The 15,397-nt window shown below is 38.3% G+C and overlaps 1 protein-coding gene across 1 annotated transcript in view; it reads right to left on the bottom strand.

Annotated features, from left to right (window-relative positions):
* Positions 1-62: 62 nt before the first annotated feature.
* Positions 63-15,397, bottom strand: part of pio (zona pellucida domain-containing protein piopio) — a 57,908-nt gene continuing 42,573 nt past the window's right edge. The window contains exons 5-9 of the mRNA XM_029314413.2: positions 4,279-4,446; positions 3,795-4,000; positions 3,529-3,691; positions 3,089-3,271; positions 63-2,926 (exon numbers count right to left, since the gene is read on the bottom strand). Coding sequence (XP_029170246.1) covers positions 2,723-2,926; positions 3,089-3,271; positions 3,529-3,691; positions 3,795-4,000; positions 4,279-4,446 — 924 coding nt within the window. The 3' untranslated portion in view covers positions 63-2,722. The remainder of the gene's footprint in view (positions 2,927-3,088; positions 3,272-3,528; positions 3,692-3,794; positions 4,001-4,278; positions 4,447-15,397) is intronic.

The raw sequence follows: 15,397 nt of genomic DNA, 5'->3' as shown, positions 1-15,397 counted from the left end.
ATCTAGACTCATCTTAAGAATTATGAATGAAGAGGAAATATTGAAAGAGAATGCTATTTTTACAGTTACCAGTTTTATGTTTTATTAAGTTTTCATTATTTACATAGATTCGTTGTAGATTCTTTTGACAAAGGTCCAGAGGAACATTGCGGGAACATCGAGACTCGCGTTTACCGTAAACCAAGAAAAAAAAATGAAAAAAAAAAATTCTATCGGGCATTTCTACAAGCATTTTCGTCCCCAATGATCACTATGAACCAATGCCACAGCGCGGCCAAGAGATCACGCGTGATCCGTTCGCCGAGCGATTCCGACCCTCAACAGAAATTCCGTGGACTCTTATAGCGCTTCAAAGTTATATGTAGTACTTTTCGAGAGAAACATTGGACACCGATTCAATTGGATTCAATTTGCTATCAGCGTCAAAATCAAAGAAAAGTATGTCGTGTATAAATTCGTATCATAACATCATAAAGGATACATTTCATTTGCGCTACAAACGCTTTAAAACGTTTGATCGATCGGGATAAAAACAAATTTCTGTATTCATCGCACATTTAAAAGATATTTTTAGACCAATCGACAAAGATTTGTTGGTTTTCACGACAGAACTGGCAGTTTTATTCGACGCGCTAGGGTCCATTCGGAACAACTGTCATACATTATCGTTTTTCTCAGATAACTATTATACCACAACATTCCGCTCCTGCACGGCAACGGTTTAGCGTATTAGCGCTTTGTGAGTTAACAAGTTACGTTACACGTGTTGATTTCACTCTAAATGTAAAATTTTATGTACCCACCACCACGTTGGACCCAGTTACGCGACTGCGTTGGCAGTAAAGTTTTTTCTCGTCTTTGTGTCAATTAAAATCTAAATACGCTCCAAAATAATACATGATATCGGTATTTAGTTTGCATTTTTCTTCTATTCAGTATTAATTAAATCCGATAAATTGGATTAAATCAGAAAATGTATGAATCTATTAGAAAACAATTCGATATTCATTCTTACTTTGTAATTTTTTTATATGAATTTAATACCGACATTGGAGCAGCATCTCATTTCAATGTGACTAAATGTAAACTAATTAATATTAACATTTAAGCGTTATAAGGGATTAAAATCTGATTATACTGAGCACTTACATACGTTGTATTCATTCGATTCATATCGCATCGTAGATATGCGGGTAATCCGTATAAACTTTTTATATATAATTTCAGATTTTAATCAACTTGTATTTCTATCATTTCATTTTGATAAAATTAAATATTTTTAACATTTCTACGACGACAACAGTCCATTTATACATAGCTTCACCGGAAGCTTATAATGCACCAGCACACATCTTAGTGAATCTTAGTTGCGTCTTTTGTAATTATATTTTTTAACTTTATCATAAAATGCTATTTCCAATTATGTCTCTGCTACAGCAAATTTTTTAATTTAAAGAAAATCGAATTAATATATATGCTACGTGATCGGAAATATCGGCACTGATGTTACTTTTATTAATCATGTAAGAATTAATTACTCGCTCATGATTTGTATTTGAGAGAAACGTAAAATTGGAAATTGCATTAAGGTAAAACGCAAAAATATTGGCGTCTGAAATATCAATGATTGCACGTGGAAAAATAATGATACATTAAGATATCATTGGAGTATTTGATTGAATTATTTGAGAGTTCACGCCTAAGTGTTGACTTAAACTTAAATCTAACTAAAATAATTAAATTAAATTATCAAAACGACCGCGCAACTGGACAGACGGTGCTTTCGCATGTGTGTTGTGTGTTTAGTGCGATAGATATGTGTTAGGTAGGACAGCGTATACCGGACTAGTGTACAGTATAGTTTATTATGTGTATGTATATATATGAATATATATATACACACACACATACACATATGAAAGTGAAATAACCCTTGATAGGAATGAGTCATGTCGATGCGTTAACATACGCGATTGGAATTAAGAGTTTCGCTAAAATATACAACTCGTTACATGGACGGAATTATATTATCTCAAGCACAACGTTTTTCATCTTAGCACGATTCTTTGTGTAGTGAAGGCTAACAGATATTGCCAAAATGAAAAATTTGTTTGCAGTTCTGTTCCAGACAAATCTTAATAATGTATTCGCGTAAAAAAACTGAAAAAGAATGAGGATGTATAAATCCTCCTTCCTTTTATTATAAAGATATAAAATTACATTATCTTTTATAATATTTTTTTCAATTTTTTAATAGCATATCAAATATGCAGTTTACGTATTCAAATATTGCATCATTCTGAACTTGAATATAAAATTCTTCATTAAAGATTATCGAGATCTTGTAAAAGTTTCTCATTCGAAAGAACAGTGTAAAGATGTGTGAAAGAAAAGAGAAAAGCTCGGTATTTAGTATCTAACTATAATTAATTCCTCAGATATCTGGAAACACCGCCATTGCTAGCTAAGAATATTATATGAAACATGAAATTAAAAAGTGTACAAAGCGGGCAGTTGAGCAAGAGATTCGCGTTTCGTTTTATTACACATCGCGCACAGTGGCTTCGATTGTCGCTTCAAATCGAAAGCAACTTAGTCTAAATTAATTTTCATCGATCCGACTTATCCGCTGAAGTTTCGTGTATAGATCTATATATAGATCCCACGAAAAATCGCAGATCTTCGAATGAGGCTTTTATATCCCGCGCCGAACGAGGCGGACTTAGCTACTGTGGCTGTAGGCAGTGTTTGTGTAGGGTCCACTGTAAATGGACGATCCCGTAGTCGAGACGCTCTTATGTCGCCTCTTTGCGAGCAGCACCAAAATGGCAGCCACTACTGCCAGCATGAGTATGAGACCAGCGATGGCGATCCCGATGGCGAAGCTCCTTTGCGATATGCAAATGGTGTTTGGATCATCCATAGCCTAAGAAAAAAAACACAAACTATAGATATAAACTTGATATTCCCTAATTTTATTTATTGAAAATTTTCTTATTTAAAATTACTCAGGAATAATCAAAATACGCGAATATTGAAGTTATCGATACTTTTAATGCAACGAAAATCGATTATTATGTTCTGTTACCCTTTCTCTGAAGACGTCGTCGGTGAAATCTGACTTGGAAACTTCCGAGGCTTCGTTGACATACAGTCCGCTGTAAACCTCGATTGTGGCCGGGGTGCCGTCTATTAAACCTTCGACATTCTTCAGCTCGTTATCGTTGACAGTGTCCCTGCGTCGTCTAGCTATTGAATTGCATAGCGGCGGCTACAAATCGAGAATAAATAAATGTTAATTTTCAACGAATCTCTAGAAAATGGTCAAATTCGAATATTCTTTTTCAGAATCAAATATTACGTAATGCTTTCCGCGTATCTATTTAAGAAACATATTTATTAGATTTTAATGAGAATAGACCGGAGCAAATATTTTCAAGCAAAGTAAATATTATCAAATTACTAAAAAGGGATAAATAATAGTACTTAGAGCTAACGAGTTTAGGGATCATAATGACAATTATGTACCGTATTACTGCATCCTCCGCCATGCTTGATGCACAGTCTAACGTTGCATTGATAATACACGCTCGCCGTATACGGGAACTTGTGCGCCTGGAAGTTCACCCTGGCCTCTGTCTTGTCCTCGTTATACGTAAATTGTCCCATGATCTCGCCGTCGATCGGACAACTGCGAATAAACGTGTACATTAGATAAAAAAAGTCCTCTCATTAAAAAGAAATCGTTTTTCTTATCAAAAATTTTTTTAATATCATCAACTTCTCCGACTTACCCCTCGTCGTTTATCAGCCGCTGCTCGCCCCATCCGAGACCGTCGCGGACCAGACAATCGGAGATCTTCAAACCGAACATCTCTTGTTTGTCGATGCTAATGACCAGGGTTAAGGGATCGCCGATCTTTACGTTCTCCGCCACGTGATGCTGCGTTGGATCTCCGCTAAAAATTTTCATCGTGCATCCTGGCATCGGTGCGGTCGCCTATGTGGACAGAAATTCGCAGTCTAAATATATATTTCACGTTAATTCATTAACACTCGTTTATCCGGATGCTCGTACGAGGATATCTACTTGAAGATAAATATTAATGCGAATATTGTAAAGTTATGAGCGTTCAAATTTCCTCTATATACTGGTTTTATCTGATTATTCTCGTACCCCGATAGTACGAGGCTTTCTAATGAAACGTTTTAATTGGATGGGGAAAGTTTGCCTAATAAAATTTTTTTCAGAATAGGGTACCATACACATTTTATTACCTGCAATGGTAGAGATTGCAGCATGGACACGTGGGTCTGATCGTTCGTTACGACTTTGTCGCGCGTCTGGTATCTACATCTCACGTGGAAACCTCTGCCCTGGTTCGTGACCAGCTTCAGGTGTGGCTGCACCACGATGGTGTTGAAGTACTCGATACCACCGTCGTCCTGCGAAACAAAGGCAACAACGGAATCGTGAGGGTTCTGGTTCTAAAAATTCCTACACAAAGATCACGAATCAAAATGATATAAATATGATTTCTCTCTCTATACCTGCAATGACACGTTTATATAATTGCGATCGATTATAATTGTTGGGGATATTTTATTTAAAAGAATTCGCGAATCTCCACTTGAGAAAAACGTTCGAAACACCAGATCAAGAGATGTGAGAACCGGCCATTGTTCGACCGATCGTTGCGTATCCGTGTTTCGGTGCCGCGAGTGTCGCAATCTATACGAATGGGGGTCTGCGTTTTACTATCTTTTCAAGGAGCGTATAATAATACGCGGTCACGTTTCTCTTCTGGCCACTTTCAATGTTGCAGCAGCAGCGGCAGCCGTCGCCTGTCCTTGCACCCCGCCAGCAAAAACCGGACCGCTGCTCCTTCTCTCCTCTCTCGTCGATTCCGTCTCGCTCGTCCGAGAGATATCCAGAAAGGGAATACCTACATGTAATTTACATTCTCGCTGTTCCCTTGTGGACCTTATACCGTCGCCATTGTGCTCTTTCTTCGGATCTCCTTTACCGAGCACGGAGGTCCGACTCTCCTCGAGAAACTAGATGTACTCTTCTTTGTTTTTGATCGATCTTTTTGCTACGAGCGATCTCTAAAAACTGCGTCTTCTTTCGCGATGACTAAACGTTATATTATTTCTCAATCTCGTATGAAAATCTTTCTCTCAATTAATTATTTTCGACGTTATCTAATGTTTCATCATGATATCTCTTTTTGCGAAGGATATATTTTGTTTCCGACATCTGAATTTGTCATTTAAAAAAATCTTATTTAATTAGAGAGTTTCCGTTTAATTTGTGATACTCTTCTGCATTTCCTCATATATCCTTTAGGTAGGTATTTAAGTTCCTTCGCGTACAAGTCCTTCTTCAGATATCAGCGATCAGATTTCAGTAGTTGTCTGTACTGGCAGACAACCGTCATTAATGCTGACGGTGATCTCTAATGAGGGTAGTAATCCGTAATCGAACAGTTTCCTGCCAGTTCCAGCGGACAATGAATGTAATCAAATGGATAATCATCGTCCTTAAAGACCGTTCGTCCTTGACGAGAATTGAAAGGAAGTCTCGAACTTGCTTAGCCTTGGAAGTTGGGGCACACACAAATTATTCAGTAGTATGTGATGGCACGATAAAATTAATTTTCCACTTGGCATTATATGCCACTTCCATATGCACGTGTAATGCATAATTCGATGTTATTATATAAAATATGGACAGTATATATAAATCGCCGATGTTATATATTTGCATATAAAATTGACGCTCACGTCGCGCGTTTAACTTACTTTGGCGAAATTTACGAGCGAATATTACAATCATCAGGCGTCGTTCATATTACATATGGAATGCTGCGTCACAAATTTATTTCTTATTTATTAATTTTTAATATATACACTTAATATATACACGCAGAGAATTTTCTCTTAGAAGTTACTCTGAAAATCATGCTAATCGTAAGACAATATGATACTGGAAGAATTTTATGAGTTTCTCTGATTAAAATATTTACCACAATAAAAAGTATTAATATGTACATAGTAAAATTAATCACATATATTTTATATCTTATTGTGATTTGTAATAGATATTAATATTTTACAATATTATATTGTGCCACGATTACCATGATTTTCAGAATAAATTCTGAGAGAAAATTCTCTGTGTATATATTTTAAAATAAATAATCTTGACGTAGTACTCTATGTAATATCATTATTTCTATAATACAATATAATAAAGAAAGAAAAATCATATATTTATGTATTACTAATATAAAAGATGCGCAAAAATATATACTGAATATTAATAACAAATATAAAGTCACCGAAAAATTTAGCAAAATAGAAAATATAAATGTTCTACTGTCTACAAATATTAAAGCAACATTGTTGAAATCAATAATTTGTTTAATATAACTTTTAATAATAACAGTGTTCTCTTCACTGCGTATCGTCTTCTTCGTAAAAAATTATTTCAACAATATATTGAACTGATTTTTCGATTAGGGATAACAGTATTGAATAAATTAGAGTTCCGTAATCTCTCCCGCGGCAATCTAGCGAGGGATCGAGCGAACGGGCCGATGTTGCGGATTCCTAGACGAGCACCGGGTATATCGAGCAGGCAACGACCTTCGGCGGAGCCTCTCAGCGTTCGACCTCAGCAAGGATACTCGCAATCTGCGGTGCATCGGCCCGAGAGAGCCCGGAGAAACGTTGGATCGTCGACTTTACGTTTCACACACCCACCTAGCAACCGGACGAGCGGGGATCTCCGCCGGCTTTATTGCGATGTATAAAGAGAAGAACACGCAAGGCGGGGCCCGGTGGCCCCCGATTACGGTCCTGTGACCGGTCCCTTTTTTTTCCTTTCCATCGCATACCACTATACACACCGATAGCAGGACACTGTCACGCGATACGGATTCGAGCAGCAAAAGGATGGACACTTTTAGCATCCTGTTCTCTCCTTAGCTCTTGCCTATATTCTGGACCACCCTCGTAGTCGCGAGTTTACGTATTTTTTAGACCGATCCCAGAAACGCGATTCTCTTCTCCAAAAAATATTGTCCTCTTAGTCTCGTGCATGAGCACTCATTTTTAAATGTATTTTTTTTTAAGAATTTGTCAAATTTTTATTAAATGTTGATTACCGATTATTTTTACTATTTGTTATTCAATTTAATTTCAGCTTGTTTTTATTATTTCGACTAAGAACGGAATTCTCTTTGAGAGATTCCACCCGTTGCAGAAAAGGTCGCTTGTGCTTATCCGATCGTTAGGTTGTCTACGAACCATGTGATTTTCTCCAGGTATTTCAGCTTCAAGGAATTTTCATTTCAATTCATTTACATTCGCGTACGCGCCTATACTCTTCCTGGATCGTATATAAAGATATTTAAGATCTCGAGATAGCTTTCCTCCCTTCACCCTTCCCTTTCCTACCCCCTCTGGGTGGTGGAGCATACCTCCGGTATTTTTGATACTAAATGCCTGTCCGACGTATCCTCGGCGAAGATGCGATAAATTGCTTTTCCTCTGTTAATTGCGCGATACACGACGCTCGTTGTAAGATCTTTTATCTCGATAGCTTGCGTATCCTTCAAACATACACATTCTTGAACACGCGTGTACTCGTGTAAAATTAATTATCTCTCCAATCGTTACCAATTGCTTTCAATAATTGTCGCGAAAGAATCGTTTCATGCTGGATTTCTACACGGGTCGATGACCTTTCAGCAACTCCCGATCGAGTCGAATCGCGTTAAAAATCGGTGACTATTAATCGCGTCGCTTGTCGGTCACCGAACGGTTCTTCTCAATTAACCCGATGTTATATGATATTAAGTATATTTATCAGCGTTTATTCCTCATCGGTGTCGAAGAAATTGTAAGATTCAAAATATACCCGGACACCTAAAGTACAGTATACGATATATACGCGTCAAAGCGTACGTCTTGCGCACAAATACGTACGCTTTGTGTATGCAATTTACAGACACCCCTTTGAGCTGTATCCATTACTGTGTGTACATATCCATCTTCTTGACGATCGACGATCGATGAACACGCACGTTTCGCGCGTGAATCAGCGTCTCTCCTCAAGAGAGATACCTCATGTCAGGACCTTACGTGCGGAGTGTGTTTTTGTTGCGTCGCATCCTTTGCCCTCTGGCGCGATTCATCTCGAGCTTACCTAATATTATTATATATATGTGTATTTTGAAAGACGATGAAAAGTTCGCGGAAAGTTCTGCGCCCGATCGAGAATCCTTCATCTCACAGGTTCAAAATTAGTGTGTAAGACATCATTTAAAAAATCTTGACTATATCTTTCACAAATCTTATGATAGGATATCCAAAAGACATCTTAAAAACATCTTAAAGATGTCTTATGTTAATTTTGGACATGTGCTGTCTGAGCACGTGAGCGAAACGTCAAAGATATGACAAGGAAGAAGGGAAGATACACGCATGGAGAGAATTTTCTCTTAAAATGTACTCTGAAAATCATGATACTCGCATAAAAGAATTTTATGAGTTCCTTTGATTAATACTTACCACAATAAAGAATTAAAAAATATGTAAATATAAATACGTACATAGTAAAATTAATCAAACATATTTTATATCTTATGGTAGATATTAATTTTTTCTTATGGTAAATAACTCTTATAAAATTCTTCCAATACCATATTTGATCTCATGATACGATTATCATGATTTTCAGGGTTAATTCTAAGAGAAAATTCTCTCTGTGCGAATAAAAAAAACGAGAAATGTGGATCCAGAGAAGGACGTGCGCAAACGTCATACATATGCACTCGAGCGACATGAGAGTGCATAGAAGCGAAGATCACTCTAATGCCAGGTATTACTTGACGCCTACCTGACTGCGAGTCTGACGCCATTATCAGCGCGCGGCAGTCTCTTTATCGTTTCGAACTTCAATAATCTGGGAAGAAGCGCGGAATAGCCATACTAATGGTAATATCGCGAGTGTAATCGGCAAAAAGGATGGCGATCATCGGCGGTTTTTTTTTCCTTGCACGGTGCCGAATGAGTCGTTAGTCTTCGAGTAGCAGTATCATCTTCTCTCGTCGTTAATATCTCGTTAACAGCTCGAGATCCCTCGAGCGATCTATCGACTATAACGAGACATTTTCATGCGCGTTTCTCATCGTGAATTTTTTCTGAAGTAACGAAGTCAATCACAAAACCGACATTAATTCCTGGATCTCGATTTTTACGGGATATCTTCGAGAATGCATTTTTTTCAATTGACTGTATTTTTTATTTTTTTCTTCTCTCTACAGTGGCTAAACCTGATTACGTAGAGCGATCATTATTGTCTATACCGCGACCTGCGGGTTGAACATTCGACCTGCATGAGAGTGGATCTGCTTAAAGGCTCGAGAGGGAGGCAGTACTTCCATTACGGACATCCACTTTCTGCCCTCTGGCTTGATTAGAGGGTACAGTAGCTAAGAGGTTCTCATGCAAATTGGCCCATCAACCGACTCATCAGCGCCGCCTTTTCGTCATTATTATTAATGCTCTCGCGAGTCTTTTACACGTGGTACTTAACGTAACGTGGCACATAGATTTAACATACATAGTTTCATAATGTTACGAGTGTATTTGTGATTAAAGATGTAGCGTTGAGAAAGAAAGAGAGAAAGCTTGTTCATCCTAATTTACTTCATTAAAAAATATGTGTATAATATATAATTCCTTTATGTATTAAGTAGTTTTCTTTATTACAACAGTACGATATATCATCGCATATTTGCATGTGTTTGCCAGAACACTCCCCGGATTCTGAGAAGACGCGAAACAGGAAGACTAACGGCACCCGAGGAAAGATGCATGCTAAAACGTCGACTTCTCGCTGCATCCGTTGCAAGCTATACGTCCGCATTCTCTTATCTCGCGTCCAGGAAGCTGCGAATATACGTAATTATAATTCATATATACGCGCGTATAGTAAACTGTCATAGAGAAGTCTCGCATCCGTTGTTGTGTAGCCTTATATACGCGGCTCTGTTCATTTCCCCCACGTCGGTCATGCTAATAGAATGCTCGTAACAGTACTATGCACGAATGTACCTCTACGAAGATTACGTCAACGGACGCGGCACGCAGTCAAATTTGCGAACCAGGAAGTTGCACAAAGGTTGCGACGTGATTTACGCGACGAATAAAAAGCGTATAGAGGTGGGAATTTTAGCTGCGCGAAGAATATTTAAACTTTACACCCACCATAATACTCGTTTATTAAGTATGCGTCAATAAATGCCAGTCGCGACGAAAAGTAATAAAAAAATATATCCAGCAATCATGGACGTCCGCAAAAGGGGACAAGAAGGGGCATTTGCACTTCCTTGGAATCATTAATATTTAATATTTAAAAATAAAAATAACAAGAAAATTAAATTTAAAAAAGTAAGGAAAAAATTTAATCATGCCCTCTCCTGGAAAAAATTCTGCGGACACCCATGCCTGCAATGTTTACGTGGAATCAATTGATATTTAATATTTAATATTTAAAAATGAAAATAACAAAAAATAAAATTTAAAAAATTAAGAAAGAACAAAAAATTAATCATGCCCCCTCCTGGAAAAAATCCTGTGGATCATGCCAGCAATTTTTACGTGGATGAAAAAGAAACGTGCAAGTCGCAATCTACGATTAACACGATTGCAATCAAAATATAATATAAGCGTGCATAGATAGCGAGGAGAGCTCGATAAAAATGTATATATACCGTAACGCTAATTTCGCGTAAACCAGGAAGCCGCTAAACTTCTTATTAGCCAAGGCAATTTCCTCGTACCGCAACCAGTAGAAGCGAGACGGCAAACCGTGCATGCATGCAAACGGAGGGCGCATCTTCTGTCTTTCTGTCTATGATTTACGTGACGACGATCGTGCCGCACGCTAATGTCCCTGGCGGAGGCGCGGGAGAAGGAAATCCTACCCTCGTGTCGAGCGACTAACGGGATCGGTGATTGGAAAATCACAGGTTTTTCTGCAAGCTTACGGTGGAACGTCGGTGCGACTATGAAAAATATCCATATCGCGTGCGATCTATCGACGACAGATAGGAAGATCCGTGTCGCCGGGGCGTATCGAGAGAAATTCATCAACTAAAAAGTTACCAGGCTACCTAGCGGATGTCAAAGACGAAAGAGAGAAAGAGAAAGAGAGAGAGAGAGAGAGAGAGAGAGAGAGAGGGAGAGTCTCGCGTGGATAAATGCAAATGGATTCGCACGATCGGCGACGGGCATCCTCTCCCGGGACTTGCCCTGCCTGTGGGGCACTTGGTGCACTTATTACGATACATCTCTCTCGCGGAACATTTCTCGGGTTCGACGGCCGGTCAGTTCAGCAGGCGGCGGCGGCGACTCCAGCTGCAGCTGCATCGCGCCGGCCGGCTGACTCCGTCTCTCTTTCCTTCAGCGACGTATGAACTTCTGGTAGTAACCCTCTCGATCACGACACTTGGAATGTTCAGACACGACATCCAACACGTCAGAGTTGAAGAGGTTGAAAATTGATCACCGACGACCTTGTGACTTTTCCCACAGTTGAACTTGACCCCTCGCGTGAGAAGGCGGCGACGCGATGAAAAATGAATCGGTTTAAGCTAATCAAAACTGCCAAGAGGAAAACAAGCATTTATTTTTAGATATATTTAATAGTTTGACTGTTTAATTATTTTTAAAACAAACCTGATTTATGCACGAAGAAAATTTATTGGAAAAATTTTTTTAGAGTTTATCTGATTAAATATTTGCCACAATAAAACATATTAATATGTATATAATAAAATTAATCGAACATATTTTATATCTTATATTGTGGGAAATTTATTAATATTATTTATTCTGGTAAATATTAATCGCACAAAGAAACTCATAAAATTCTTCCAATACCAATAAAATTGTCCCATGATTGATTATATATTGTCCCATGATTTTCAGGGTAAATTCTACACAGAGAGAATTTTCTCTTAGAATTCAGCTGAATTCAGAAAAAATGTGTCTCCTACTTACTTCTCTTTTCTCAAACGTTCTTCTCGTCTCGCGACAGAGCATATACGTATAAGATTATAAATAGAATTTAATCGCAAATTAATTATTTATAAAATGTAAACTTATGGGCATTTCCTATTAAGTGTAAAAAATTCTCCTAGCGGCAACGATAGTCACGTCAACGGAAATAGCGATGCGTTAAGAGATGAAATCATGCGGCACGAAGAACAGCTCCGGGTATAGAGAGGCGGAAACGCGTGAAACGTGAAAAAATGCCGGTGTTTGCGCCGCTCGTTATACGGGCCCCCGTCCAATATTCCGCGCGCAACATCCCCGTGGAATCTCTCCCGGAATTTTCGCGACTCGGAATTCTCCCGTTGGAAATATGCGCGCATCGCTAAAAATAGCCGATGCAAATCGAGAATCCTCGCGCGGGAATTTTCCTCTTTCCGCTTCGCTGCGCGGATGCATTCGCGACGAATAATACATCAAATTATTTTACCTATGCTATATACGTTGGCGTCAATTACACTGTAAACTCGCTGATCGGCGTCACGGTACAAGTTAACGGACGCGTGCAACCAGTTAGTTATCTTGTATAATTATTGGGTGCGGTCTTTTCGAAGAGAGAGAAAAAAATACACATGGTAGATCCAAGTATAAATGATCGAAGAAGAGAGAACATGCGAAGATTCCCTCCTTAATTCAACGTATCAACACTATCATCGTCTTACTGTCTATCAAGGATTTTCAGAATTTTTCTAGCGATTTTTATACTTGAAATTTTCTGTACAATTAATCAAGTAAAATTTGTAAGAAAAAATTTATTCATTAATATTAATTTATTCTTTATATAAAGGAGATGAAGAAATGTTGCAGATTAAAAAAACTTTTGATAAGCTTCATCCATCCACTGCGAATGAGAAAAGAAGAATGATTACGCAATTGTCCGAAAATTTAAAGTTTTTCTCATTAAAATGCAGAGAAAATCTCCATTAACGCAATACACATAGTTGCGTGTCGCATCACGGTTTGGCCAAAGTACAGCTCGGCTTTATAGAAGTATGTCAATGAAATTCAAAAGCGGTCCGCGATGCGTACCAATGAGGTAAGAATGTAACTTACAGTTTGCGCGTGACATCTGCAATGATGTAAGAAAATAACAAGGTTGACGATAGTAAAAATAATGTTTTTGTAATTTCTTGCGTAATATCGGTTTACGAAATAAATAGCACAATTCTCGCCAGCAATTAAATGACAAAAAAGTATATAAGAGCAGTAAGAATACAAATGAAAAGTATAAAAATTGCAGACCTGTTAAAAACAATATTGACAGAGTATTTCGCGAGATTTAATTTTTTAAACTACCACGTATACATATAACATAAAACATATAGGTGTAAAATTATATATATATATATATATATAGAGAGAGAGAGAGAGAGAGAGAGAGACCAGGATTCAACGGAAACAATTAATTCCAAAATCTCTGGTCGAAATAATCGGAATCATCGAAGACGTAGGCGCGAGACGTTTCCAAAATTGGTATTCGCGTGGGTAATTTTATTCGGTGGATGACGAGATGACATTGCAACTTCTCTCTCGTGTCCTTGCGAGTGTCTCGCAAGAAATCGAGTTTCTTCTCGAAGAAATTTGCGCCCACCTCGGCAAATTCCCCCCTCGGGCAACGCCTAAATTGGATTTTTCTCGTGGGGGCGTCCGTCCCTTTTTTGCGCGAGAAAACGACTGGGTATATACTTGTGCACAAATCCGTGCGACATTAAACACCCACGTTTCTCACACGAGCCGCCTCTCGCTACCGAGGAGAAGCTGACAGAATCACGATTTTGCAATACACTCGCGCTTTCACGCGCTGAGCAAACGCTGGCGTCATCGACGTTTTCGGATGACCGTCTTTTCGAACAAGAGTCGTTCGTCATCGCGACAAAAGCCGAATATAGTCTTGTCACTTTCACGTTTAATATTTTCATCGACAATGTTTGTCTTTAACACAGAGAGAATTTTTTCTTCTTTATCTTGAAAATCATGGTAATCGTGGAACAATATATGATATTGGAAGAATTTTATAAGTTATTTACCACAATAAAAAATTAATATCTACTACAATAAAATGTAAAATATGTCCGATTAATTTTACTATGTATGTATTAATATTTTTTATTGTGGTAAATATTAATCAGAGAAACTTTTACCATATTGTCCCACGATTACCATGATTTTCAGAGTAAATTCTCTCCGTGCAGATACACATGTTCCTATCATTTTGTAAATTTGTGAATATCAAATAAAATTCGATACAATTCGAATAAAAAAATTCAAAGTTATTTATATCTGCTAAAAATCTTCAAAAATTATCTTTCTCTTTATAAAATGATTTATAAAAATGATATTGTGCACGAGATTGGAAACATATTTTTACAGTAAGAGATTACGCGAGAGAGTGTGTTGAAGTTCTGTATTTTTCCAAAGATCATCCGAGCGGCGTGCTATCGTAGTTAGAATTATCTAATTAGATCTTACCTCTTCGTAGGTACGTCGTATCAGAATTACTCATCGAAACTACAATTTTCTCGAATCCTCCTTACTTCCAATTGCTTTCGCTACCGCGAAGTAGCAAACAGTTGGTCATCACGCAAACACAAGCTACCGTAGCTCCGCAACGACCTTCTCCTTCGAAGGGAGGAGGTCCACGGCTGATGAAACACGGAAGGTACGTGGAAGCGAAGCCGAAGGGAAAAGACGGATTCAAGTTCAGGGCAAGAAACGAGTTAACGACGAAAAGGAAGAGTAGGAAGCGAAACGCGAAGAGATGCCGCTTCGGCGAGCCGCGCGAGTTAATGACGCGAGAAGCTCGGGAAAATGATTTCAGCGTGCTGGCCGTCACGAATTATTATTCCCATTCTTCGAGAGTCGAGACTTTTCTTTCTGCGGCTCCTAGTTCACTTTTTCCGAGGACGTCTCTCAATTCGCGTCCTGTCGTCCTCTCGTTTTTTACTCCGACTTCCTTTTACAAGCCTCTTCAAACATACTTAGCCAACTTGTACACATCCTCGTTCGCTCCTATCTACACTTTAATCGATCGATACACTTCGATGATTCCTTTCAGTCGTTTTGTCGAGATTTCGCGCGTCCCCCTCGCCATTTACGTACTTTTTTACAAACCCTGTTGAAAGCAGGCCTTTCAATCGAGTGACGCATATCTCGTATGAATATGTATGAAAATATAGACATACGTGTTTTGCCTTTTAGCCGAGAACATCGATGATCTCACGATTATTAATGTCTTCGCATAAGTCGTTACCGTTATCAGATGCCTGAA

Source organism: Nylanderia fulva, unplaced genomic scaffold (assembly GCF_048542155.1).
Source record: "Nylanderia fulva isolate GAGA-0341 unplaced genomic scaffold, ASM4854215v1 Scaffold1, whole genome shotgun sequence".
Lineage (NCBI taxonomy): Eukaryota > Metazoa > Arthropoda > Insecta > Hymenoptera > Formicidae > Nylanderia > Nylanderia fulva.
Note: the sequence above shows the minus strand (reverse complement) of the source record. Positions and strands in the feature narration are given on the sequence as shown.